The sequence below is a fragment of the Marmota flaviventris genome, chromosome 4 (assembly GCF_047511675.1).
Source record: "Marmota flaviventris isolate mMarFla1 chromosome 4, mMarFla1.hap1, whole genome shotgun sequence".
NCBI lineage: Eukaryota > Metazoa > Chordata > Mammalia > Rodentia > Sciuridae > Marmota > Marmota flaviventris.
In genome coordinates this window covers 32,819,351-32,845,560 of record NC_092501.1, presented here as the reverse complement: position 1 = coordinate 32,845,560, position 26,210 = coordinate 32,819,351, and the positions used below count along the sequence as shown (strand labels likewise).

The following is a 26,210-nucleotide window of genomic DNA, read 5'->3' as shown; positions in this document are numbered from 1 at the left end:
TGAGAGGCTGAAGCAGGAGTGTTGCAAGTTCTAGGCCAGCTTCAGCAACTTAGTGAGACCATCTCCAAATAAGAAATAAAAAGGACTGGGAGTGTAGCTCTGTTGGTGAAATGCTCCTGGGTTCAACCCCGAGTACCAAAAAACAATAGCAACTCAACAAAATGAAAACACACAAGAAATCATGAGCAGAAAACTTGCATGATATAAATAAGTTTTGCCCCTCTTTGGCCAGCTTTGTCCTTTAATAAGGTGTGGTAGGCAAGAGTTTTGAATCTTATATGCAACCCTTTTTTAAAGCGTGGCAAAAGAAGTGAAGAAATGTTAGAAAATTGTAAACAGACACAGACATGCGAAGCAAACACTAGCAAGTATTAACAAGCTAGAGACATTTTATCCAACCACCCAAGGAGAAGGCAAGGAATGGTTGCATTACTGGATCTTTTGTTTTCCTCATTCTCACACTAATGTTGGTTTTTTGTTTTTGTTTTTTTTTGGGGGGGTCTTGTTTTTGGTTGGTTGGTTGGTTGGTTTCTTTCTTTCCCTTTGTGTTTTCAATATTACAGAAACAAGAAGCTGGTATTGTTCTGTAGCTGGTATATCTGATTTTCTTAATTTCTTTTTGCTAAAAATATTGGAAATTAATGGAGAGAATGGAAGATAATACGTTTGTGTGTGGATAGGTGTGGATATGAACATGGTGTGTGTGTGTGTGTGTGTGTGTGTGTGTGTGTGTGTGGAGTAGAGGATGAATTTGAAGGGGGGAAAATGGATTAACACTACCATTCCCTATTCTCTTTATGTATTGACAAGATGTATTCCAGGGTGAAAAAAAAATGTGATGGTATGCACCTTTAGTCCCAGCTACTTGGAGCTGAGACAAGAAGATGGCTTGAGCCCAGGAATTTAAGGCTAGCCTGGGTGACATAGCAAAATTGCTGTCTCTAAAAATTGAAAAAGGAAAAGAAAATCATTAGAAAACACATAGTTATTTTTAATATCTCCAGCATATCTGAAGCAATAAGGTACTTTTAGATTTATAAAAACTTTACTGGGAATGAGGCTCAGTGGTAGGTAGTCCTCTTGCCTGGCATGTGTGAGAACCTGGGTTCAATCCTCAGTACTACAATAAAATAAACAAACAAAGTAAATAGGGGTAGAGATATAGAGTACCACTAGGTTCAGCCTTCTGTACAAAAGTAATGAAATTTATTAAAAAACAAACAAAAACTTGACCATTAGGGTTTAAGGAGGACTAATAAATAACACTGTATTACCCCCATCTGAATTTGTAATCAGTTGAGAAAAAGACAGGAAAATATATGGGACCTCAAAACATCAGCTCTAGTACAGATAACATGGATCAAAAGACATTGCTTCCACATGTGGCTGCAGTATGCCTTCTGATATTTAACCTGAATTGAATTTACCTAGTCAGTCACTAGCACAGCAGGCCTTTCCTATGGGAATGGAGGGCATTCCCATTAGTAAGAGAAATCCTCTCTGTTGTTAAGCAATAGTGCCTGCCACCAAAATTCAACACCTCGGGTGGAGACGAATAAGGGTGGGGGAGAAGCTTAGAGTGTCCCTCTCTGCTTCTCCCAAAACATGAAGACTGCACTATAAGTGGGACCTCTTCCCTCTATCACTGCCATATAAATTGTATTCTTACTGTCAGATTCTATCTCTGGAATCCTGAAAGAGTTAGATTCTTTCTCTTGGTGTGCACACTTACACACATTTGGTTTTTTTGCTGATATGTCTTTAGTGTTGATTTAAATTTGAAGAAATTTAAATATCTTGGAGGATAGAAGAAAGGAAAAAAGGTGGGGCATGTCTGTGTGTGGGCACGCGTGTGTGTGTGTGTGTGTGTGTGTCTCCAGTTTGAAAATGCGATAAGAGGTAAACTAGTCTCATACGTTTATTTGCATTGAGATCTCAATTTTCCAGTCTCCTAACTGAGAATTAAGGGACAAGGGATGGAGCATAAGAAGGAACAACAAGAGTCTGACACAGTTTTGGCTTATTAACGTGCCTTTTCATTATGTTTCCTCTAAAGATTTAGTAAGGTGGTGATGCTGTTTTATCAATTTGTAACAATATTTTAAAAATTCCTTTTTATTGCCTATGCATGCCATTTAGCTACAGTATGTTATAAACAGTTTTGTCACAGGGGATAAACTGAAAATCCAATCCAGAGTTTCTTAGTGGCATAAGAAATTAATGTAGAACAATATCTGATGGCCTTTCTTAGCAATTGGATACTTGTGGGCTTATACTTCTTTTATGGAGTTTCACTGCAGAGTAGTTTTGTATTTAAGAATATACCATAACTAAACTTTTCCATTTCTTTGTCAATAGATTTTTGGATCAAGAAAGTTTTTTTGCTCTTTTGAGCAATGTTTCCTTGAATATTCTTATATATGTCTTTAGTACACATTTCTAGGACTTTCTCTAGGGTAGTAGCTGGATGTTAGGGCATGCAGCTGTTCAACTTTATGATCTAGAAACAAATGTTATCACACCAATGTAAAATTTCTAACAGTGTTCTCCCTCTAAACGTACTATTACCAGATTTCTTAGTACTATATATACATATGAACTGTTATTCTGGTTTTAGCTTATGAGCTCCGTTATTACTTATGAGGCTTTTGATAGATCTCTCTGTTTGCCATTTGTTTTCTCTCTTTGCACAATATCTGTTAATAGCTTTTATTTGTTTTATTCTATTAGTCTGTCTTTTATGAAAATAATTACTTGGAGTCCTTTTTATTTTTCTCTATATATAGGTTAAATATCCCTTATTTGAAATGTATGGGGGATAGAGTTATTTCAGATTTAGGAGGTTTTTTTGGATTTTGAAGTAATTACATAGACTTTACCAGAAGAGCATTCGTAGTCCAAAAATCTGAACTGCTCCAAAACTCAAAGCTTTTTGTGTATCATGTAAGTATTGAAAAGGTTTTAGATTTGAGAGCATTTCAAATTTTTAAATTTTAAATTAGTTGTGCTCAGTTTGTGCTAATCTTTTGTCATTTATATGTGTTAGATTTTTTCTTCAAATGTATATCTTTTTATTGTATCTATTAGACTCTTATTTGAACAGAAGTCCTTAATCAGGTTTTTAAAAGATGAGTGCTTTGGGGTCTTGTTTTCAGGTTCTTCACTTCTGTGAGATTTTAAGAAAAATTCTGTTTGTTTTTAAAACTTTTTGAAGTTTACCTTTCATTTGTAAGTATTTGATACACTGGGAATTGACTCTTACGTGTGATGTATGGTAGGTATCCAATTTCATTTTCCCTTATATGGATAGCTGGAGGTCCCAGAAGATCATTTATTAAATGATTTTCCTTTCCTCATTGATCTGCATTGCCACCATTGAATAGAAATGCAAAGGTGCATGATAGTGAACGTGACAAAAGACCACCTTTGGGCATTGTCTATTCTCTCTGATTGTTACTTCTAATAGACTTGTATAGTATAGCTTTATTGAGGTATAATTTATATAGCATAACATGCACCATTTAAATGCATAATTCAGTGATTATTAATAAAGTTATAGAATTGTACAGACATCACAACAATCTAGTTTTAGAATATTTCCATCTCCATAAGAGATCCCTTATGCCCGTGTAGTCAGGACCCATTACTACCCTGAGTCTGGAGTAACTGTTGATCTAGTTTCTGTCTCTGAAGATTTTCCTTTCTTGAATATTTTTTTATAAATAAACGTATGCAATATGTGAATTTATATATCTGGCTTCTCTCACTTAGCATAACTTTTTGTTGTTGATGGTGGTGCTGCAAGGGCCTCAAGCATGCTAGGCAAGTGTTCTATCACTGAGCCACATCCCAGTCCACCTAGCATAATGTTCTTGAGTTTATCCATATTGTAACATGTATCAGTTGTTTTGTTTCTTTGTTGCTGAATAGTATTCCATTGCATAGATATACTGTATCACTTGTGTGTGTGCTTGAATGTCCAAGAACTTAAGGTTGAACCTGGGGCCTTATACATGCTAGGCAAATCATTCAACATCAGTTTTTCTCTTGGGTAGACACCTAGACAGGGAATTGCTGTGTTTTATGTTTGTCTGTTTATTTGTTTTTGTTGTTGTTTGGTACTGAGTATTGAACTCAGGTGCTTAACTACTGAGCCATATTCTCATCCCTTTTTTAAAGTATTTATTTAGAGACAGGGTCTGCTAAATTGCTGAGGCTTGCTTTGAACTCTCGATCCTCATGCCTCAACCTCCCAAGCCACTGGGATTACAGGCATGAGCACCCAGCATGTTTTATGAACTTAAGAAACTGCTAAATTGTTTTCCAAAATGGCTGCATCATTTAACATTCCCACTAGCAGTGTATGAGGGTTCTAATTTCTCCACACTTATTACTGTATTTTTTTTTATTATTATAGCTCTTTTTTTTTAAATTTGTAGTTCTTCTTCAGAGTGTGAAGAGGTATTTCACTGTGGTTTTGATTGGCATTTCACTAATAGTATTGTGCATCTTTTCATGTAATTTATTAGCTTTAATATATTTTGTTTGGTAAAATGTCTATATCAGATTTTTCGCTTTTTAAAAATAGCTCTTTGGGGGGGGGGGGGCGTAGTGGCACTTGCCTGTAATCCCAGCAGTTGAGGAGGCTGAGGCAGGAGGATCATGAGTTCAAAGCCAATCTCAGCAATTTAGTGAGACCCTGTCTCTAAATAAAACACAAAATAGGGGTGGGGGTGCAATCCCTGGTCCCCCCCCCAATAGCTCTTTTATGAAGCTGTAAGAGTTCTTTATATTGTTGAGTTGGCAGTATTTACTTATTTTTGTGATGCAAGTATTTTCTTTCAATATTTGGCTTATCTTTGAATTTCTTATCATATTTTATAAATTGTGGTAGCTGGGTATGGTGGCATGCACCTGTAATCCCAACTACTTAGGAAACTGAGGCAGGAGGACTGTCTGAGCCCAAGAATTGGAGATAATTTGAGCAACACAGCTAGACCCTGTTTCAAAATGATGACAATTTTAAAAAAGGAAAATATGGTATTGTGGTAAAATAAGTACAGCATAAAACTTGGCTACTTTAGTCATTCTGAAATATACAGTTTTGCAATTCAATGACATTAAATAATTCACAATGTTGTACACCATCACCATTATTTACTTGCAGAATTCTATCATCCCACAGGGAAACTCTTTACTCATTAAGCACTAACTTCTTATTCTTTTTTCCAGCTCCTGGTGACATATATTATACTTCCTGTTTGTATAAATTGCCTATTCTAGATATTTCACATAAATAGAGTTACAAAATACTAATTCCTTTCTATATGGCTCATTTGACTTAGTACAATGTTTTTGTTACTGTTCTGTTTGGTTTTTGGTTTTGGTACTGGGGATTGAACCCAGGGGCGCTTTACCACAGAGCTATATCCTCGCCCTTTTTATTTTTTATTTTGAGACAAAAGTTTTGCCAAATTTCAGAGGCTTGTCTAGAACTTGTGATCCTCCTGCTCATCCTCCCAAGTCAGTGGGATTATAGATGTGCCATCACACCCAGCAGCAGTGTTTTTAAGGTTCACCCATATTGGTATATATCAGAACTTTGTTCCTTTTTGTAGTTGAATAATGAGCCATTGTATGTTTTATTAATTCTCTATGGCTACCATAGCAAAATACTAAAGACTGGGTTGCTTAAAAAAACAGATATTTATTTTCTCATAGTTTTGGAGGTTAGAGATCTAAAATCAAGGTGTTGTTGGTATTATCCTCTGAAAGTCTCTCTCCTTGGCTTGCTGTGTCCTCACATGACTTTTTCTCCATGTATATGTCCCTGATATCTCTCCTCTTACAAGAACATGAGAGATATTGGCTTAGGGCACACCAGTGTGATCTCATTTAACTCAATTACTTCTTTAAAATCTCTGTACCAAATACAGTCACAGTCTAACAGTCTAGTCATTAGAGCTTCAACATAGGAATTTTGAGGGAATATAATTCATTCCATATGTATCTATTCCACTCTTTGCTTTGTCTATTATTCTGTTGATGGATGCTCAAGTTGTTTCTGTGTCCATCAGGATTCTAATTTCTCCCCGTCTTCACAATTATTTGTGTGTGTGTGTGAGTGTGTGTGTGTGTGTTTTAAATAACAGCCATTCTAGTCATTGTGAAGTAGTATCTAATTGTGTTTTTGATTTGTATTTTCTTAATGACAAGTGAAGTTGAGTCTTTTGTGTTTAATGACTATTTGTAGCCCTTCTTTGAAGAAATGTGGTATTCAGAATTTTTTCCCATTTTTAACTGGGTTGTTTCCTTACTTTTTATTTATTTTTATTGAGTTATAGGTACTCTTTAGTGCCTGGATACTGCAGTCATATCAGATATGGTTTGTAAGTATTTTTTCTTATTGTATGGATTGTCTCTTTATTCTCTTGAAATTGTCCTTTGAGTCCAAAAACTTGTTTGGCTCCTTTTTATAATTTCTATGTCTTTTATTAAAGTTCTCATTTGATTCATATGTTGTTTTCTCTCAATTTCCTTTAGTTCTTCACCCATGCTTTCCATTAGCTCCTAGAGAACATTTTTTAAAATTTAACATCTCTGAATAGTAATTTCATTGTCTATACTTTCTTAGAGATGATTTTTGTCCTGCAAGTGGTTTATGATTCTTGTTTCTTTGTATGTTTTGTAATTTTTTTAAAATTGAGATTGGACATTCTGGGTAGTATAATGTGTAAGTCATTTTTCCCATTCCTCAGTGATTGCAGATTTGCTTGTGGAGGGCTGGATCCATCTATGACTTTTCCAAACTATTTTTGCAAAGTGTGTGATCCTTGTTCTATGAGGCCAAAAATTTCCATTTGAATCCTCGCGTATACTTTAAATCATCTCTGGGTTACTAATGACACCAAATACAATGTAAATGCTGTGGAAATAGTACATGTTCCATACAATGTTTTTCAGATGTTTTGAATCCATGGTTGATTAAATCTGAGGTCCAATTACACTTGATTCTGGTGACAGAGTCTTAGAAGGAGGTTGACCTGGGGTCTTAGGTGAGAAGAGGAAAAATTGGCTCCTTTCCATTGGTGATAAAAGAAGCTTAAGTTTTGTGGAGAAATGGGCTTTCAAAAACATAGGAAAGCAGAGCAGAGATATTCAAGGACAAACAGGCACCGATTTCTACTTCTCCTTGAGACAATAGCCTTATTAATGCCAAATTTGCTTTGAAATCCAGGAAAATGGCACTATTGTTGATCAATTCTCTCGATATAGAAGTATCCTGATTCCTTTAGTGTCTTTACTAATGAAATACTGTAGTAAATTGAAATAATACTTCAGTACATTTTTTCTCAAATGCATGTGACATACTTATTCTAAAACACAAACAAACAAATATTCTATTATTTCTGTGATCCAATAATGGCTTGACAAAGATTTCCTTAAATATCTGTTCCAAAAAATGGGCCAAAAAGGGATCTAACTCTCTTGGTGTTTTGATAGATACCAATAGTGAAAGCTGATGCTGTGGAAAGGACTGAAACTGATATGTCTATGCCAGTCCCTTTGGGCACTTCCAGACCAGTCAAAATACACAACCCCAGGCTCTGGGGTTATGGCTCAGCAGTAGAGCATTTGCTTAGCACCTGCAAGGCCCTGGGTTCGAGCCTCAGCATCACATAAAAATAAATAAATAATATAAAGATATTCTGTCCAACTACAACTAAACACACACACACACACACACACACACACACACACAGAGATTTTTGAAGATCATTACCCCACTGTCACTCAGTACTAGTTAGCCACTCCAGGAACATGGATTATCCCCATTGCCTCAAGAGATGGGAGTCTGAGGAAGGGGGAAATATGTTGGCTTGTATATGCCTTTCACTTAGGAAAGATCAAGAGCTCTTCCCTTAATCAGGCATGCCCCTAGTTGTAAAAAGTGTCTGATCAGGTTCTAGAGATCTGAAGTAGTTGATTCCAGTTACTTTTTAAAAAAATTTTTTTTAGATGTTGGTGGACCTTTATTTTATTCATTTCTTTATATGCGGTGCTGAGAATTGAACCTAGTGCCTCACATGTGCTAGACAAGTGCTCTACCATTGAGCCACAACTCCAGCCCTTCCAGTTATTCTTTCTAGCTCAGTTCCTATTCTGATATCTAGCCTCAGTGATATCTTTTAAAATGCAAATGTTTTTACTTTGATTAAGCTAACTTCATAAATTTTTCTTTAATGGATCATGTTTTTGTTGGCATATCTAATAATTCTTTACATAAACCATGGCAACACAGATTTTTTTTCTGCGTTTTTTAATGTGAATGGATGGGAGGCCTTCTAGGCAAGCAAGTCATGTTAGGACTTGTAGAGGAAGTGTGTTTTGGTGAGACTATTGAGGGGTAGGACATAGGCTATGTGGGGCCTGTGGAGGGAATTGGCATATTGATGCCCATAGAAAGCCTTTGGTAGAGTCAGTTTTCATGTCAAGAGGGTGGTAAGAAAGCCAACCCCAGACTGCATGCTTGCTGAGGGCTTACACTGTCTGGACCTGAGGCTGAGCAGAATTCCATTGAATGTTCTCATACCCATACCACTGACCCTCTGCAGCAGCTGTAAACTACAGGAGAGGTGTAAGGTGCCCTCTGCTTAGAAAGCCAAATAGTTTCATGTTTCTTTTTAAAGGAAAGGTTTAAAAGAATTTTATTCCCACAGAGCATATATTGAAGGATGAATATGGAGTTAAGAGGCAATGAATTGATAAGTTGCAAACACACATCAGACATTGTTTAAATTAATAGACCATGCATCATAGCTTGAAATTGTTTCTTGTAAGTATTCTTGGTTCTCAGTATACTCATTGTCAAAAACCTCCAACCTAGAGATCTTATGAAATAGATGATGAAGTCACTATATATGGTCTCTGAGATGAAATCTCCAGAGTATTTTAAGTAGAAATTACTTTTTGATGTCATCTATTCTTTTCTTTTGTATACCAAAGGAAATGAGAATTTTCTTTTTTTATTGATTTTTCTTTGGAGGGTCTTCTTAACATTATGTATTAAAAACATATATCCTGGGGCTTACGCTGTAACCCAGTGGTAAAGTGCTTACCTTGTATGTGTGAGGCACTGGGTTCTCTTCAGCACCACATAAAATTAAATAGAGACTGTGTGTTTATCTACAACTAAATGAACATTTAAAAAAACATATATCCTAACTGCAAGAATGGAATCCTAATTAGAATACTTTATACTCCATGTATGTATAATATGTCAAAATATACTCTACTGTCATGTATATCTAAAAAGAACAAAATTTTTAAAAAGAAAAACAAATTTTCTTATTATCACTATACTTTTAAGATATATGGTATTTTGAATGTAGCTAAACCTAGTTATTTGGGAATTATTTGTAACTATATGTGAATTTAAATTTTTCTTAATGTTCATTTTTTTTTAATATTTATTTTTTAGTTATCAGCGGACACAACATCTTTGTTTGTGTGTGGTTCGAACCCGGGCCACACACATGCCAGGCAAGCGCGCTACCGCTTGAGCCACATCCCCAGCCCCCTTAATGTTCATTTTTATCGTAGTTTATACAAAGGGTTGATAATTTAATTGGAATCATCAGTACCTTTTCTAATTGGTCCATGATGCCCTTGTTGTACTGTTTTAATGGGTAAATAGTTTATATACACAGATAGGTGTTTACTTTGGTTGGTTAGAGTTTGATATTATAGGTAAAATCCTTGATTCTTATACAAGATTTTTTTTATTTGTTTATTTTGTTTTTAATTTAGATTTTTCAGTGAGAGATACTTTCTTGGTTGTATATTAACTCCTGCTGTAAGCTTTCACTTATGTAGCTATCCTAGGACACATATATACATATAGCAGTGGGGGAATCAGTGATGCATTTTTAAAAAATATTTTTTAGGTATAGTTGGACACAATGTCTTTATTTATTTTATTTATTTATTTTTATGTGGTACTGAGGATTGAACTCAGGGCCTTGCACGTGCTAGACGAGCCGCTCTACTGCTGGGCTACAACCCCAGTCCCAGTAGATGCATTTTTATTTCAAATCATAAAGTATTACTGAAAGTAAACAGTATTTTAAAATATTAAGTTATCTAATCCTTTAACCCTTTTATATAGGTTCTCTTAAACATTTTTTTTTGTTCCCAAATTTTGGCTTTATTGTCAAGTATATGAATTATCAATTCAAAGCAAATATTTACAACTGTCATTTTTCTCCTAATTGTTTATCTCTTTAATATCTTTGTTAATGATTCTTCTAATATCTCTAATATAAGCCAGGTGTTCTTTTTTATATTTTTATTGGTGCATTAGAATTATACATAATGGTGAGATTTGTTGTTACATATTTGTAAATGCACACAATTTAATAGTCTAACTTGGCCAGTATTATTCCTCAGGGTTTCCTCTTTACCTTCCCTCATCCCTCCCCCAGGTCCCTTTCCTCTTCTGATATCCTTTGATTTTCATGAGATCCACCTTCCCAGCCCACAGTTTTCTTTTTCTTTTTCTTCTCTAGCTTCCACCTATGAGAGAAAGTATCTGACCCTTGAATTTGAGTTTGGCTTTTTTGGCTTAACCTAATGTTCCCAATTCTATCCATTTTTCTACAAATTATATAATTTAATTTTTCTTTATGAAAACCCAGTATTCTTTTTTATTTTTTAATTTATTCTAATTAGTAATATATGATAGTAGAATGCATTTTGACATATTGTACACAAATGAGGCACAACGTCTCCCTCCTCTGGCTGAACATGGTGTAGAGGCACACCAGTAGTGTAATCATATATGTATATAGGATGATAATGTTCATCTCATTCCACCATCTTTCCCATTCCACACTCTCTCCCCTCTTCTCCCTTCATTTCCCTCTGCACAATCCAAAGTTCCTTTATTCTTTCCCTCTCACCCGCCACCCCAAAATTACGAATTACCGATTAGCATCAGAGAGAAAACATTCGGTCTTTGAAAACCCAGTATTCCTAATTGAGTCTTGTTTGGTTAAGAAATAGCAGTATAAATAATAGAGATAATTTTATTTAAAATTATTTTTTATTTTCTTTGAAAATAAACATCATTTTAAAATTACTATTTAAAATTTCCCTGGTTACAAAATACACAATTTGTGTAACTTTTCTCTTTTTCAGAAACCTTTTCCCAAAAAGAACAAAGGAACTCAAATCAGTTGTCCATAGTGCTCCTGGTTGGAAATTATTTGGTAAAGTCCCTCCCAGAGAAAATCTTCAGAAAACTTCCAGAATCATTCAGCAGGTAAGTACTAATATGGCTATGTAGTTTACTATAATTTTTAAAGCATTCTTTTTGTTAATGACCATATTCAGTTTCATTTTTCTAGATAAAAATTTTTAGGGTCATAGATACTTACAGTAATCTTAATTTTTTTTTAAAAAAAGGCCACAATATTTTGATTATATTTTATGGTTGAGATAATTCTTTAAAGTAGCAGAACATTGATTTTCTTTCCCAATTATTCTTTGGATAGCTTAAGAAAAAAAAACAGCCAATCACTCTTACCAGATACTTTGATTTCCACTTGTACTTGATAACATTTGCCAGTCGGACAGATTTTTTAAATATTGCTAGTTGTGAACTGATATTATAGCACAAGTTGAGTAGATTATGCAGTTGAACTCAATTGTTTTTCCAGTGTTCTATCTAAACAAGGGACCTTTTGAGAAGAGTTGCCACAGTCTGTTTCTAGTAATTTAGAAACCAGTTCTTCTAATAACCATATTAATATCCACATTTTTGAGTTCCTGAGATTTTCAGATCTTATTTGACTCCTGAACTTGTGTTTCTCAGTACTGGATCAGTGAAACTGGATCAGTGTGCAGTGTTTTAAAGTTCATAGAAGTTATTGCCTAGAAAAAGATACATAATAAATATCCTGTTTTTCTCCTGAATTGCAAAATTTAACATAGCCAACACCTGTAAACATAATCACATTAAGGCAATAATCATCATTCAAATTGGAAAAAAAATCTTCCTCTAAGGATTTAAGTGTTCCTTTTATTGCTCAAAAGAAAAAAAAATAGTTTCCCAAGTAATATAGAAAAGTATTTTTTGTAACATTGCTTAAAAACATAGTAGTTAATTTTATTTACAACTAATTGAAATAGAGAAAAGCTTATGTAGCAGCTGAATGTAAAACTAGAGTGTTCCCAGACTGTGTGCTAGGTACCCTGGTGTGCAGCAGTTTACACACAGGGGAATCATGCAGTATTTAAACTTTTTATGGTAAGCTCACTATTACTCCACATCTGTCAGATATGGTGAATACTGGTAACCTGAAGAAGTACATAGTTTCAACATTAAATGGCACTGCATACTTTTTTGTGACATCATAACTTTGTGACTGGTTTTCCTTAGGTTGCTGTGATAAAAAGCAAATATTGTACAAAAATTAGTATGTGACAGAAAATGGGGGTGATGTTGTATAATCTGATTTCAGAGTTTGAGAAAGTATATTGTATATGATAGGCATACAAGATCAATTAGTAATTTATTCTGGTTATTTAAGAATGAAATAAAGCTTCAACTTAAGTGTATTACTTTAATATTTACTTAGTGATAAGATATTAATTCTTATTAAATAAGTTGGAGATAACTACATATTAAACAGAACCATTATTTCTTTGTTTTGACTTAGGAGGTGCTATAAAAAAATTTGCTGAGGGCTGGGGAATGTAGCCCAAGTACAGGGCTTAACTAGTGTGCATGAGGTCATGGGTTCTATCCCAGCATGGGAAAAAAGTTACTGAGATACTAAGAGAATTGTTAACCAATAAAGATTGGGAACCTCTGCTATTGTGACACTTTAAGTTTTACCTCCTCTTTTTTATTTTGAAGTCTGAAGGGAACTGGTGTTTTTCCAGAAGACCAGGTTCGCCCTCTAGAGGCCAAACAGTATTCTTACTATTGAAAGTTTGTAAAGGTATTCTTGACTCTGTCCATTTATCTTAAATATGCATGTAAAAATATTTTATATCTATGTAAATTAACACACTGCAGCATTTTCTTAATTTGGGTCCCTAGGTCATGTACTGATTGAGTAACTGTCTTCGGTGATATTCTGTTTTCCTTTAATCTGTTGTTTTCATTTTGGAAAACGATGGCCTTACATTTCTCCCTTTATCTATATTATATAAAAATTTGATGAGTAGTCAGGTAAAGAACACCAGTTATCTGTATGAGAAGAAGAAGTGGAATTGAAATGTGGTTGCCATTCGCTACAGTCCCTTCTCTGGACCTTTTAGATGATAATTTCTTCTAACCGTTTATTTCAATTTTTGAGCTTTCCTTTTGTGTGTAGGTGCTAGTCTGTATTTTTGGTGCCTTTTTCATATTTCTGTGTGTTGTCTTGGAGGCATGATGGATAGTCAGATCATTGTTCCTCTTACCCCTTTCCACCCTCATAATATATATTTGTCTTCTTCCCTGCAATTGCCATTTTCAAAATGGGCATGTTTTTTCTTTATAGCAATGGTAAATTTGCAACTTTGTCTCTGTTCCAACTTAAAAACATTTTTTCTCAACTTTGATCTTTGAATTCTGTAAAATATTATAAATATAAAACTTTAAGATTCTTTATCATGTACTCCTTTCAAGTTTATTTTATGTTTAGAATCTGAAATTAAAAAGGAACATATTACCGGTGAAGTCATGAAGAATGTTAATCTGTCATATTTTAAGATAGGGTCTTTGTCTATTAAGACTGTAGAAAATGAAAAGGTAGCCAGCAATTCAGGTGTAAAACTGCTTGAAAAAAAATGAAGAAGTGCTAAAAGTATTAAGATCAAAATAAATCCCTTTGAATTTTCTAGGTGCCTCACTTGCTTTTTGAGTGACAAAGCAGTAAGATTTATTAGGATATTAAAGTGGTAATATTATTCCATTGTATAATAATTTAAAAAATGTTTTTAGTTGTATATGGGCTCAATGCCTTTATTTGTTTTTATGTTGTTCTAGGATCGAATCCAGTGCCTCACACTTGCAAGGCAAGTGCTCTACCACTGAGCTACAATTTCAACCCCTCATTGTATAATAATTTTTAAAGCAAGTGTTCAGAAAGAATTTGCTATATTCTGAAGTATGAGTATAATGAAGTTATTGGGCCATAATTCTTTTTCTAAAATTTTAATGGAAAAACCTTTGTAAGATTATTCACTAAGTAAATAGGAAAGTAAGCTTTGATTTATATAACTTTTCTCTATTAATTACTAATGACATAACACTTTATTTTTTCTTTATAAAATATAAAACATTAAAGGATAATATATCATTTCAGTTTCTTGTCACATTTTTAGACCTTTTAAAATTCATTTTTTATATGAAAAACATTATATAATTATTTTCAAATATGTATATTTTTACATATATTGTATTTATCATATATAATTTTTTCCAGTTTATTTCAAGAACAAATTATCACCATATACATAATAATTAATATACTTTTATATAAAATTTAACTATGTGTTTTACATAACTTTTCAAAGATACATAAAATTTCTAAGTGAAAGTTAGTTATACTTTTTTTATATGTATTTTTAAAAAATATTCCTTTAGTTGTAGATGGACACAAAATCTTTATTTGTTTATTTATTTTTATGTGGTGCTGAGGATCAAACCCAGGGCCTCACACTTGCAAGACAAGTGCTCTACCGCTGAGCCACAGCCCCAGCTTGGCATTTAACTTGATGATCAATTCCCAAATCACAACAACATTTATGGTATTATTTTTTGAGTATTATCACATGGGTTCTCTTGCAGGTATGAAATTCCTACTTGTGGCCTTTTGAACCAGTTCGTGAGCCATGATAAAAATTGCATCTATTAATTATAAATAGTACTTCAGTTATATTTTAGTTCAATTGGCCTGGGTTTTGGTTTTTGTAATAGAGAAAGTTGGAATACAGATAGTTTGCTATCTGACCTTCAAACTGCAAGTGAAAATAATTTCAAATGAGCCATGTTATATATAATACAGTTATATCGTAGATTGAGTATATCGTATTCATGTCAAACTGACATTCTTTCAGTAGAAAGTGAATATTATTTCTTTTGGGTTAGACACTATTTTTATATTGGTATCCTTCATATGAAAACAAGATTGTAGTACTTAGATGACAGTGCAAGTTTTTCAGCACATATGCCATTCTGAGTTAGATAAGTTTTAGTTAAGTTGTTACATCACTTTCACACAACTTGCCAAGCAAGGATAAAAAGTTTTAAAATACTGATTTCTTAATCTGGGTACTTTAGACTGTCCAAAAATAGAATAGGTCATTCTTCTCAGTTAAGCCTTTGATTTTGAAATTTTTAAACTTTTAAGAATAATAACATAGAAAGACTAGCATATATGTGCTTTGTGAGTAGTGGTTAAATATATAACAGTTTGAAAATGTTAGAGTTTAATTTTTCTGGTTACTAATGTTATTAGTGTTTGTAGTATTATAATATTTGAAAACAAGTTAATTGGTTATGCTCTTGGTGTAAAATTTGGATAAGTCCTACAAAAATAAAGTACTTTCTAACTCATTGTTAAATTGTGGAGAGGCTGGACTGTTTTCAGAATTTATTTTCAAAAAGTCCCTTAAAATCTTATACTCTTGCATGTTTTGTTTTCACCTTCATCTATCTAATTTGTTGTCACCTTGAAAGGTAGTGAATAAAACTACCTTTCTAGCTGCATGTGTGTTCTTTATTCAGAATTGATAAATTATGCATATGCTATGTATGAATAAAATGGCTTTCAAAAAAGTTAATTTGTATACTTTGAAGATTAAGAGATGAACTCAACAATTCTGGTCCTTTGCTTCTGGAACATGGGAGATGTATTAACCACAAAAGAGGAGCTTAAATTAATTAAAGAAGACAGAAAGAATTCAAAGCATTTAAGTTTCCTGACGTTAGTCTAGAATTTTGAGGGAAACTTTTTCCTATTATCAGAAATAGAGACTTAGAAATAAATAAGTTGTAGTTAGGAGATACTGAAGCCCTGTTGTTTGATTACATGCATACAGTTGAATATGAAATTTAAAATTTTATTCATTCTGTCTTTATCTCAGTTTTGTTTATTATGTCAGGCTTCAAATTAGAGTAAACAAACAAAATTGTGCTAATAACTGCCAAAATGAAGTTTACTAAGGTACTCCTGTATATACCAGAATGATTAAATGCTTGAAAAGTCCTTAAAAGTATTGCACTCTTTATGTTTTGTTTTCACCTTTATTTACCTAATCTCTTGTCACCTTAAAAAGGCCCAAGGTTTTGGTTAAGTTTGAAATATGGTATGGATTTTCTCTCTCCTAATTTACAGATTCTGGAATAAAATTTAGGATCAACAAAGGCATCATAATTGGCCTTTTCACCCCAAGCATGATGATGGTTTCCCTAGCTTGGATGAGGTGGTGTTAGGAGGTTCTTTTATGTTGGGCAGAATTTTTTGTTGTTATTATTGTACTGAGCATTAAGCTGAGCTACATCCCCAGTCCCTTTTTTTTTGTGTGTGTGTGGGGAGGGGGGGGCTGGGGATTTAACCCAGGCCCTTGTGCATGCAAGGCAAGCACTCTACCAACTGAGCTACATCCCCAGCCCACCCCCAGTCCTTTTTTTAAAAAAAATATTTTTATTAGTTTTTGGTGAACTTTTATTTATTTGTATGTGGTGCTGAGAATAGAACCCAGTACCTCACACATGCTAGGCAAGCACTATATTACTGAGCCACAATCCTAGCCCCCCTCCCCTCCGTTCTTTTTATTTTTTGTTTTGAGACAGAATCTTGCTAAGTTACTGAGACTGGACTCAAATTTGTGATCCTCCTGCCTCAGCCTCCTGGGTTACTGGGATTACAGAAGTGTACCACCACGCCCTGCCAGATATGGTATTGAGGTAGTAGAAACATGGAGAGGTTTCTTGTTTGTTTGTTTGTTTCTGAAACATTCTTCTGGTTCTCTATAAACTCTTTACAACATATAGGAATGGAGAGTTTACTTACTAATGTGGTTTAACACTAACCCTTCAAGGATAGTGTTTTCATTGTCTACTAAACCCTCAAATTCAAGTTAGTACATAGATATCACTGTATATATCAGGCTATTTTACCTTTTCTTCCTTCCTTCTTTCTATTCTTTCTTCTTCCCAATCCCCATATTTTACTTCTTTAAGAAGTGATTTGAAGGCATCTGCTACACCTTCTTTATGGTATGTACCGTTAGGTATAGAACACAAGTCACCAGAATGTGGTAGAATAACATTTGCTACCAACTCAGTGTGTGACTTCAAGTTTGCAGACCTTAGGCCTTTTCTTTAGCAGAACCTGATGAACAATTTTTTGAACTCATCCTGGATTCTTCTTTAAGATCATCTGGCTTTCATTTCAATGAATACATAACTTATTTAACAAATATTAACTGTGTATAATACAGTAAACATGGTTTAAATTCTTGGCATATAAATAAAAATGGGTCCTAGCCTTTGGGTTAGAAAGCAGAGAGAGAAAAGGGTTGGTATACCCATTTCCCCTTCATGAGTATACCTTCAGTGACCTAACTTCCTTTGTATTGCCTTTGCCTCTTAGTAAAAGACCATTTGGCTATATTTATGTGGGTTTATTTCTGGGATCTGTATTCTGTTCCATTGACCTCTTTGTCTATCCTTTTACCAATGCCATGGTGTCTTGATTATTGTAGTTTTATGGTAAGTCTTGAATTTGGGTAGTGTCAGTCCTCTTGATTTCTCTTTCAGTCCTGAATTGGCTATCCAGGGTGTTTGACCTCTCCAAACAAACTTTAGAACTATATTGTCATTCACAGAGTAACTTGCTTAGATTTTCTTTGAGATTATGTTGAATATGTAGATCAATTTGCGAAGACTTTACATCTTGACAAGATTGAGCTTTTGTATCCATAAACATGGAGTATTTCTTCATTTATGTAGTTCTTTTTAATATCTTGTATCAGGGGCTGGGGATGTGGCTCAAGCGGTAGTGCGCTCGCCTGGCATGCATGCGGCCTGGGTTCGATCCTCAGCACCACATACAAAAAAGATGTTGTGTCTGCCAAAAACTAAAAAATAAATATTAAAAATTTTCTCTCTCTCTCTCTAAAAAAAAATATCTTGTATCAGAGTTTTGCAGTTTTCCTCATATGGCATTGTGTGTGTGTGTGTGTGTGTGTTAAATTTATACCTATATCATTTTTCCGATACAGGTGATTGACTTTTGCATATTGGACTTCTATTTTGTAACTTTGGGTAATTGCTTATTTCCAGGAATTTTGTGTTGTTGTCATCATTGATTCTTTTGGACTTTCTCCATGGGTAATCATGTCATCTATGTTTTATTTCTTCTTCCCAACCAATATAAAATTTTATTTCCTCTTATTTTACTGCATTAGCGAGCGATTTCAGAACAATGCTGAAAAGCGTTGGTGAGAGGAGATATTTTGTTTTATTATTGATCTTAGAAAAATTTTAGTTTCTCACTATTGAGTATGATGCTAACTGTAAGGAGTTGTTTTTTTTTTTTTTGTAGATTTTCTTTATCAAGTTGAGGAAGTTCATTCTATTCCTAGTTTGCTGAGAGTTTTTATCATGAGTATTGGATTTTGTTATATGCTTTTTTCTGAATCGATTGATACAACCATGTGTTTTTTTCCTTCATTAGCTTATTGATGTGATGAATTACACTAACTGATTTTTGAATATTGAACTTCCTCTGTATACCTGGGGCAAATCCCACTTGGTTGTGGTATATGGTTCTTCTTATACGTCACTGATTTTAGTTTGCTAATATTGTATTTTGAGGATTTTTACATTGGCGGGGGAGGGTACTGGGGATTGAACTCAGGGGCTCTCAACCACTGAACCACATCCCCAGCCCTATTTTGTATTTTATTTAGAGACAGGGTCTTGCTGGGTTGCTTAGTGCCTTACTTTTGCTGAGGCTGTCTTTGAACTTGTGATCCTCAGCCTCCCGAGCTGCTGGGATTACAGGCATGCACTACCATCTAATTATTGACATATTTAGGTTTTAAATAGTCATATATCTTCTAAAAATTAAAACAATGAGTAAAGTATGTTTATCCATACTTATTATTTTTGGTATTTTTATTTTTTCATGTAAATCCACATTTCCATGTGGATTTTTCTGCCTGAAGAATTTCCCTTAAAATACCTTGCATATCTATAGACAATAAATTTTCTTAGCTGCTGGGCATGGTGGCACATGCATGTAATCCCAGCAACTTGGCAAACTGAAGCAGGAGGATCATGAGTTCAAAGCCAGCCTCTGCAACTTAGTCTCTAGATGAAAAATAATAATTTTTTTTAAAAAAAGAGCTGGGGATGTAGCTCAATGGGAAAGTACCCCAAGTTCAATCCCCAGTACCCTGACCCCCAAAAAAGTTCTCTTAGCTTTTACTTGTCTGAAAATAGTTTCATTTCACATTCATGTTTGAAAGATATTTTCTTGGTATAAAATTCTGTCAACAGGTTTGGTGTTATTTCCTCCATCCTTTCAGGAATTTAAAGATTTTTCTATTGTCTTTAAAAAAAATTTTTTATTTGTTCTTTTTAGATAAATGTGATGAGTGTATTTTGACATATTATACATATGTAGAGGATAACTTCCCGATCTTGTGGTTGTACATGATGTGGAGTTACACTGATGTGTATTCATATATGAACATAAGAAAGTTATATACAATTAATTCTACTATCTTTCCTATTCCCATTAACCCCCTTCCTTTCATTCCCCTTTGTCTAATTCAATAAACTTCTGTCCCCCTCCCCTTATTGTGTATTACCTTCTGAATATCAGAGAGAACATTCTGCCTTTGTTTTGGGGGATTATTATTATTTCACTTAGCAGGATAGCCTCCAGTTCCATCCATTTACTGGCAAATGCCATAATTTCATTCTTCTTTATGACTGAGTAATATTCCATTGTGTATATTTTCTTTTTCCATTCATCTATTCAAGGGCACTTAGGTTGTTTCCATAGCTTAGCTATTGTGAATTGAGCTGCTATAAACATTTATGTGATTGTATCACTATAGTATGCTAAGACCTATTGTTGTATAGTATTTTAAGTTCTATTTTAAGTCCTATTGGTGTATGCCAAGGAGTGGGGTAACTGCAAAGGTGGTTTTGTTCCAGGTTCCTTGAGGAATGTCCATGTTGCTTTCCAGAGTGGTTGCAGCAATTTGTTCTATTGCCTTTGGACTTGCATGATTTCAGAAAAGTCTGTAGTCATTTTCGCTTCAGTCCTTTTTTATATAATTGCTTTTTTCCTCTTAGTTCTTCTAAATATTTCTTTTTCATATGCTTTCATCAATTTGATTATGATGTCCTTTGGTGTGGTTTTATTTGTATTCTGCTTAGAATTTGGTTAATTTCTTGGATCTGTGGATATAGTTATTACAAAAGTTGGAAAATTTTTAGCCATTATTTCCTCAACTATGTTTCTTCCCAGACTGCAGCTACACATACTTTATATTACTTTCTAAAATTCTGCTTATATTTTTCCACTCTTTTCTCTTTCTGTGCTTAATTTTGCATAGGTTCTACTGCTTTATCTTTAAATTCATTTATGATTCTTTTGTAGTTTCTAATATTCAAGATCTGAAATTTTTACTAGAGGTTGTTAACTGTAGATTAAACAGTGCAAAAGAAAGTAAGCTCATTGATAATTTCTTAGTTGTGGGGTAAGTTAGTTCTAAAGAAAGTTATTCTAGACCTGAACTAAAAAAATGTTTGTAATATAAGCCATAAAAGATTCATACTGAAGCATATGCAACTTTACTGCTGGGCAGAACAAAGTCATACATTATTTAGTACTCAACACTCTAAAATTTACAGTGTCTTATATTCAGCAAACAAACTTTCTGGAGGGTCTTCTTTTCTGAGTGTCCTTTATATTCAGTGATGACTTTCCATTCTGGTTCATGACAATGTGAATAATTCGTAGCCCTGAATGAGCTCTGAGAACTGTTGGGTCACAGATCCCCAATAATTATTTTTGCCCCCGAATTTTTTTCTTTTTTTTTTTGTTGGCCCAGCTTTGTAGTGTTTCACATTTTATATACATAGGTTGGTATTCAGCTAAAAGACGGAATAGAACTGCTAGATCATTTTCTGGTGTTTTTTCTTAGTGAAAGGATTTCTTTTTTGCTATTTTGTGTCAAAAATTCTAGTACCCTTTGCCTTTCCAAACAGTAAGCTTTATTTGAGTTCCCACTTCCAATACTGATTTTCAGAATTGCCACCAGCAGGCTGGGATGTAGCTCAGCAGCAAAGGACTTGTCTCACATTTGCAAAGCCGTGGGTTCAATCCTCTACTTCCAAAACAGAAAAGACAAACAATTCCACGAATTCTACCAAAAGGCGGGGTGGGGGGGGGGGTGTCCTTCCCAAAAAGAAAAGGCAAAAAAAAAAAAAAAAAAAAAGAAGAAGAAGAAGAAAGAACCCCACCAGAATTGCCACCAAACACCACAATAATTATGATCATTAAGCTTAACTTGTATCCCTTTTGTCAGGAATCGCAGAGGTTGTCTTCAGTGAGAAAGTTGGTGTGAATTACCCAGTTCACTAAGCAAAAGTCTGTACTCTGTTTCTGAAGAAAAAAAAGATGTTTTTCAATGCTGGGGTTCCAACCCTTGCACATGGTAGGCAAGTGCTCCATCACTGCACCACACTTGTAGTCCCCTTCCCCTTTTTGCCAATTTGCATATATAAGTTTTAGGAATGTATGTGAAAACTTTTTTAATCATATATTCAAATAATATGATAGAGCGCATTCCTGAGAGAATACTAGAGAAGCAAAGACTCTGGTGCTTGTACACCTTAGTCAGAAAATTCCAAAGTTAGCTAGCCATATGGAATATTTAGTCCTAATATCTGATGAATTCACCTGAACGTGTTTGAGTTGAATTTTCTGTTATTTGTAATAAAAGCATCTCAGTTAATAAATAGTAATCAATTTTGAAATTGTTGGTATTTGATACTTTACTATTTCTGAAATAATTCACAATTCTAATCACCTTAGAATGGTATCTTGATTTATTCAGCAAATAGTTGAGCTACTCAAGGTGTAGATATTTATATAATTTTCAGATAACAATGAATTAATACCATGTTTTTATGTTTTAAATTATTGCCCTCTAGAAATCTAGTATTTTTTTGTAAGCAAATATGTTTGGAAATGGTAGACCTCAACTTCTGAATTTCATGTGAAATGTTTGAGTGGCAGTTCTATGTATACAAAGGTCATTCTTCAGGTAGATACATAAAATGATATTCTAGCTGCTTCACTTTGAGTTGCATTCTATATTAAATATGTACTTACTTTGTTAATTTTTTATGAAAGACTATTTTCATCAAAGCTTTGCTTTTCCTAAACTTTCATTTTTTTTCTCTAGTTTGTTCATGATGAATTTTATCTAAATATTTTGCCAATGAAAGGCTCCTGTTATTTAACCTATACCTTTCCAATCTCATTTTCCCATTTTTCCTATTCAGTAAGATTAATGTGTTTCCCTGATCTATGCCTTTTCATGTTGCCCTTTGCTGGTTCCATTTCAATATTTTCTACATATTTAAATAACATTCATCATTTTTTTTGTCCCAGTTCTGATCCCACCCTTTTATTAAGAACTTTGTCCATTACCAACCATGAGTGATCTCTTACACATTATATTATTTTTTTGTTGTAACTAATGTCCAATAATACTGAATAAGTTAAACAAATGCATTTCATTTCTAATCCAACCTTTTCAAAGGAAAACCTATTAATAATTTAATTACTTCATGTTTTCCTGTGCATTATTTACACAGAATATGTATGGCTTAATTTGGTTATTTCTTTTGGCTATCTTATTGGAGAACACAATTCTCCAACTTATCAGCTTAATGTTATTTGATTTTTTTGTTGTTGTTAAGAATATTTCAGGAATTGGTGATGGGTATTTTATATTACATCTTACAGGAAGCACACATACTGCCTGATGCTCTCTCTTTGTTATATTTAGATGGATCAGTGATTTGAGTATTGTCAGCCTGATTCATATCTATGAGCTATGAATTTTTCTTCTTCTGCTGCTGCTTTTTAAAATATTTTTTAAGTTGTAAATGGACACACAATATCTTTATTTATTTTTAAATTTATATATGACAGCAAAATGCATAACAATTCTTACTTCTTTATTTATTTTTACGTGGTGCTGAGGATCGAACCCAGTGCCTCACACATGTGAGGCTTTACCACTTTACCACTGAGCTACCACCCAGCCACGTGCTTCTTTTTTTTTTTTTTTTTGGTACTGGGGATTGAACCCCTCACATATGCTAGGCAGGTGCTTCACTATTCAGCTATACCTCATAGTCCCAGTTCCTCTGAGTCTTTCACTGAATGATTTCTGTCAGTCTCTTTATTCTTAATTGTCATAAATAGTTACTTCACTGTTAATATAGCAAGATAGTAAATATTTGAAAGCCAGGCCCTGGAGTAGACTGTCTGCTACATATGACATACTCAGCAAGTGAGTGTACCCATTTTCCTTTACTTTGAGGTATCTGATATGGTTAAGAATTAAATGTGCTAAGTGTTTACAGTGCATGATACATAGTGTGAGTAAGTACTAGTTGCTATAAATATTAATGTATTAATTAGAAGTTCAATTTGCTGTGTATGTATTTGGCACTTGTTTGCCAAATTGGATAATATGCATTGAATTCAGTGAAACTGAGTCACAATGTAGGAAACCAAAGTACTATTTAAATTATACAGAATTTGAATTATAACATTCTATATTTATTAGCAGAACAAGAATCTGTTACTCTGAAATTGGTAAAGAAAAAAGGAAACATTGAACATTATGAATATATCCTGAATGTTAGGAAAGAACATTGTAAAAGAAAAAAAAATGACCCTATGACTTTTGACTCAGAACGGCTGTATGGTTCTTTGTAATAAGTGCTCATAAACTTGGGCACATATAATTCTAAATAATTTGAGAAAGGAGAAATATCAGTGCACTTAAGCAAGGGAACTCTCAGATTAATTGAGTATAGACTTAATATATGGAAGTAGGGATACAGAACTAAAGGTGAATGTTAAACAATAATACAATCCTTTATAAACAGTGGGTAGCATCACAAAGTAAGATGAAGTTCATAGAGAATTCCTAAGAAAACACAAGTCATTTAAAAACAGTTTATCTCAAATAAGATTAGGGTTCAATTTCACCAAATTTTTGTAAAATTATTTTTTAGTTGTAGTTGGACGCAAGACCTTTATTTTATTTATATATTTTTGTGTGTGGTGCTGAGGATTGAACCCAGGGCCTCGCACGTGCTAGGCAAGGACTCTACCACTGAGCTACAACCCCAACCCCATCAATTTCACCAAATATTTAAGAGGGATAGAGCCATCGATTCACATTTTGTAATTGTTTGATTAGTAGGGAGAAATAGTCTTTGAGATGTAATACTAGAGATGGAGAAGATGTAATACTAGAATAAAAATAATTATAGGCCATGGTAGTTAAGTAACATTATAATAAGTGAAACATCTGACCATTTTCTTCATGTATATTAATGTCGTCTCAAACCTCTAGTCAACTTGTGTGACTCATAAAATCATTGAATAATCTTTGAGAATTTCATGAAAAATATAATTGGTACCCATTGATAATCAGATGCTCACTTGGTTTTTTAGAAAGGGGAAGAATGGGTTCTGTAAATTCCAAGCTAGTATATTTGTTACTGATCTTTGGCACATAAATTTCATAAAGTTATGAACATTTATGAAAGAATGCTCAAATGGAAAAATTTAAATGCATTCATCAAGAACATATTATGGGACTGGGGATATGCTTTTGTGATAGAGCACTTGCCCAGAATGTACAAGGTCCTGGGTTTGATCCCCAGCACTGCCAAAAACAAAAAAAAAATCTTGTATGCTAAGAATAAATAACCATCCTTTTCCAGGGAATGGAGGGAGAGGCAAGCTTGTGGTGCATGCTTGGAATCCCAGTGACTTGGGAGGCTAAGGCAAAAGGACTGTAAGTTTGAGGCCAGGCTTTTCAATTTAGCGAGACCTTTTTTCAAAATATAAAGGGGGAGCCTAGGGATGTAGCTCAGTGGTAAAGCACCCATGGGTTTAATACCTAGTACCACTAAAGAAATAAAAATAAAAAAGAGCATATTATGTTAATTTATTTCTTTTAATAGGATTATCAGTTTCAGTGAGTTAGAGAAACATTATAGAAAGTCTCTTAGTTTTAGTTAATTGTTTGACAGAGTGTTGGGTCATATTTTTGGATAAAATGTGTGGTAAAGTGTAAAATATGGAGTAAGTAGTATATTCATAGTAGTTAGGTGCACAGAGGGTTAAAATCCAAAACCACCATTTGATTTGAGGTTCAGTGTTATCCTGAAGAAAGCTTTTCAAAATATTACAACAGAATTGTCTGTATTCTATCTCAACAGTTCCATGGTTGATCTGACTAAAGCTTTAGAAAATAGATTTATTTGCTTACAGATTATTGAAAGCTGGACTTGGATATTTGATACCATAGAAGATAATAAAAAGCATGTCCTTAAATCTTTTCCTAATTGAGTTTATTTCTATCTTTTCTTCTCCTTACACACTTTGATACTTTGTATGTAAAATAAATTAATAATTTAGGTTGCTTCAGGAAAAATATGACTTATTTTTTAGCTTCCTGATATTTTTACAAAATTAATCTGTGACATATATATTTATATTATAATATCTTTAATGATAGAGATTTAATAATATGAACTGAAAATCAAGAAAATCTCTACATAAACTATATCTCATGTACCATAGGAGTATGAAGCACGAACAGGGAGGACCTGTAAACCACCACCTCAGTCTTCAAGACGAAAGAATTTTGAATTTGAGCCACTTTCTACCACTGCCTTGATTCTTGAGGATCGACCATCGTAAGTATTTAGTGATCATCGAGAGCACTATTATGTTTTAAACTTAGATTTAATTTTGTTCACTGTTTCACATAAAAGATATCAAGAAATCAGAGAAAACAATTTTTTAAAAAATTTAAATCTCAGTCATGTATCCTAATAGGAGAGAACATATTGATGATATTCA

The 26,210-nt window shown here is 33.7% G+C and overlaps 1 protein-coding gene across 2 annotated transcripts in view; it reads left to right on the top strand.

Moving 5' to 3' along the window:
• The window catches only part of Tbc1d12 (TBC1 domain family member 12), an 83,480-nt gene that overhangs the window by 20,056 nt on the left and 37,214 nt on the right, over positions 1 to 26,210 (top strand). For both annotated transcript variants that reach the window (XM_071611079.1, XM_027939995.2), the window contains exons 2-3: positions 11,200 to 11,323; positions 25,929 to 26,044. In XM_071611079.1, the coding sequence (XP_071467180.1) occupies positions 11,200 to 11,323; positions 25,929 to 26,044 (240 nt within the window). The remainder of the gene's footprint in view (positions 1 to 11,199; positions 11,324 to 25,928; positions 26,045 to 26,210) is intronic.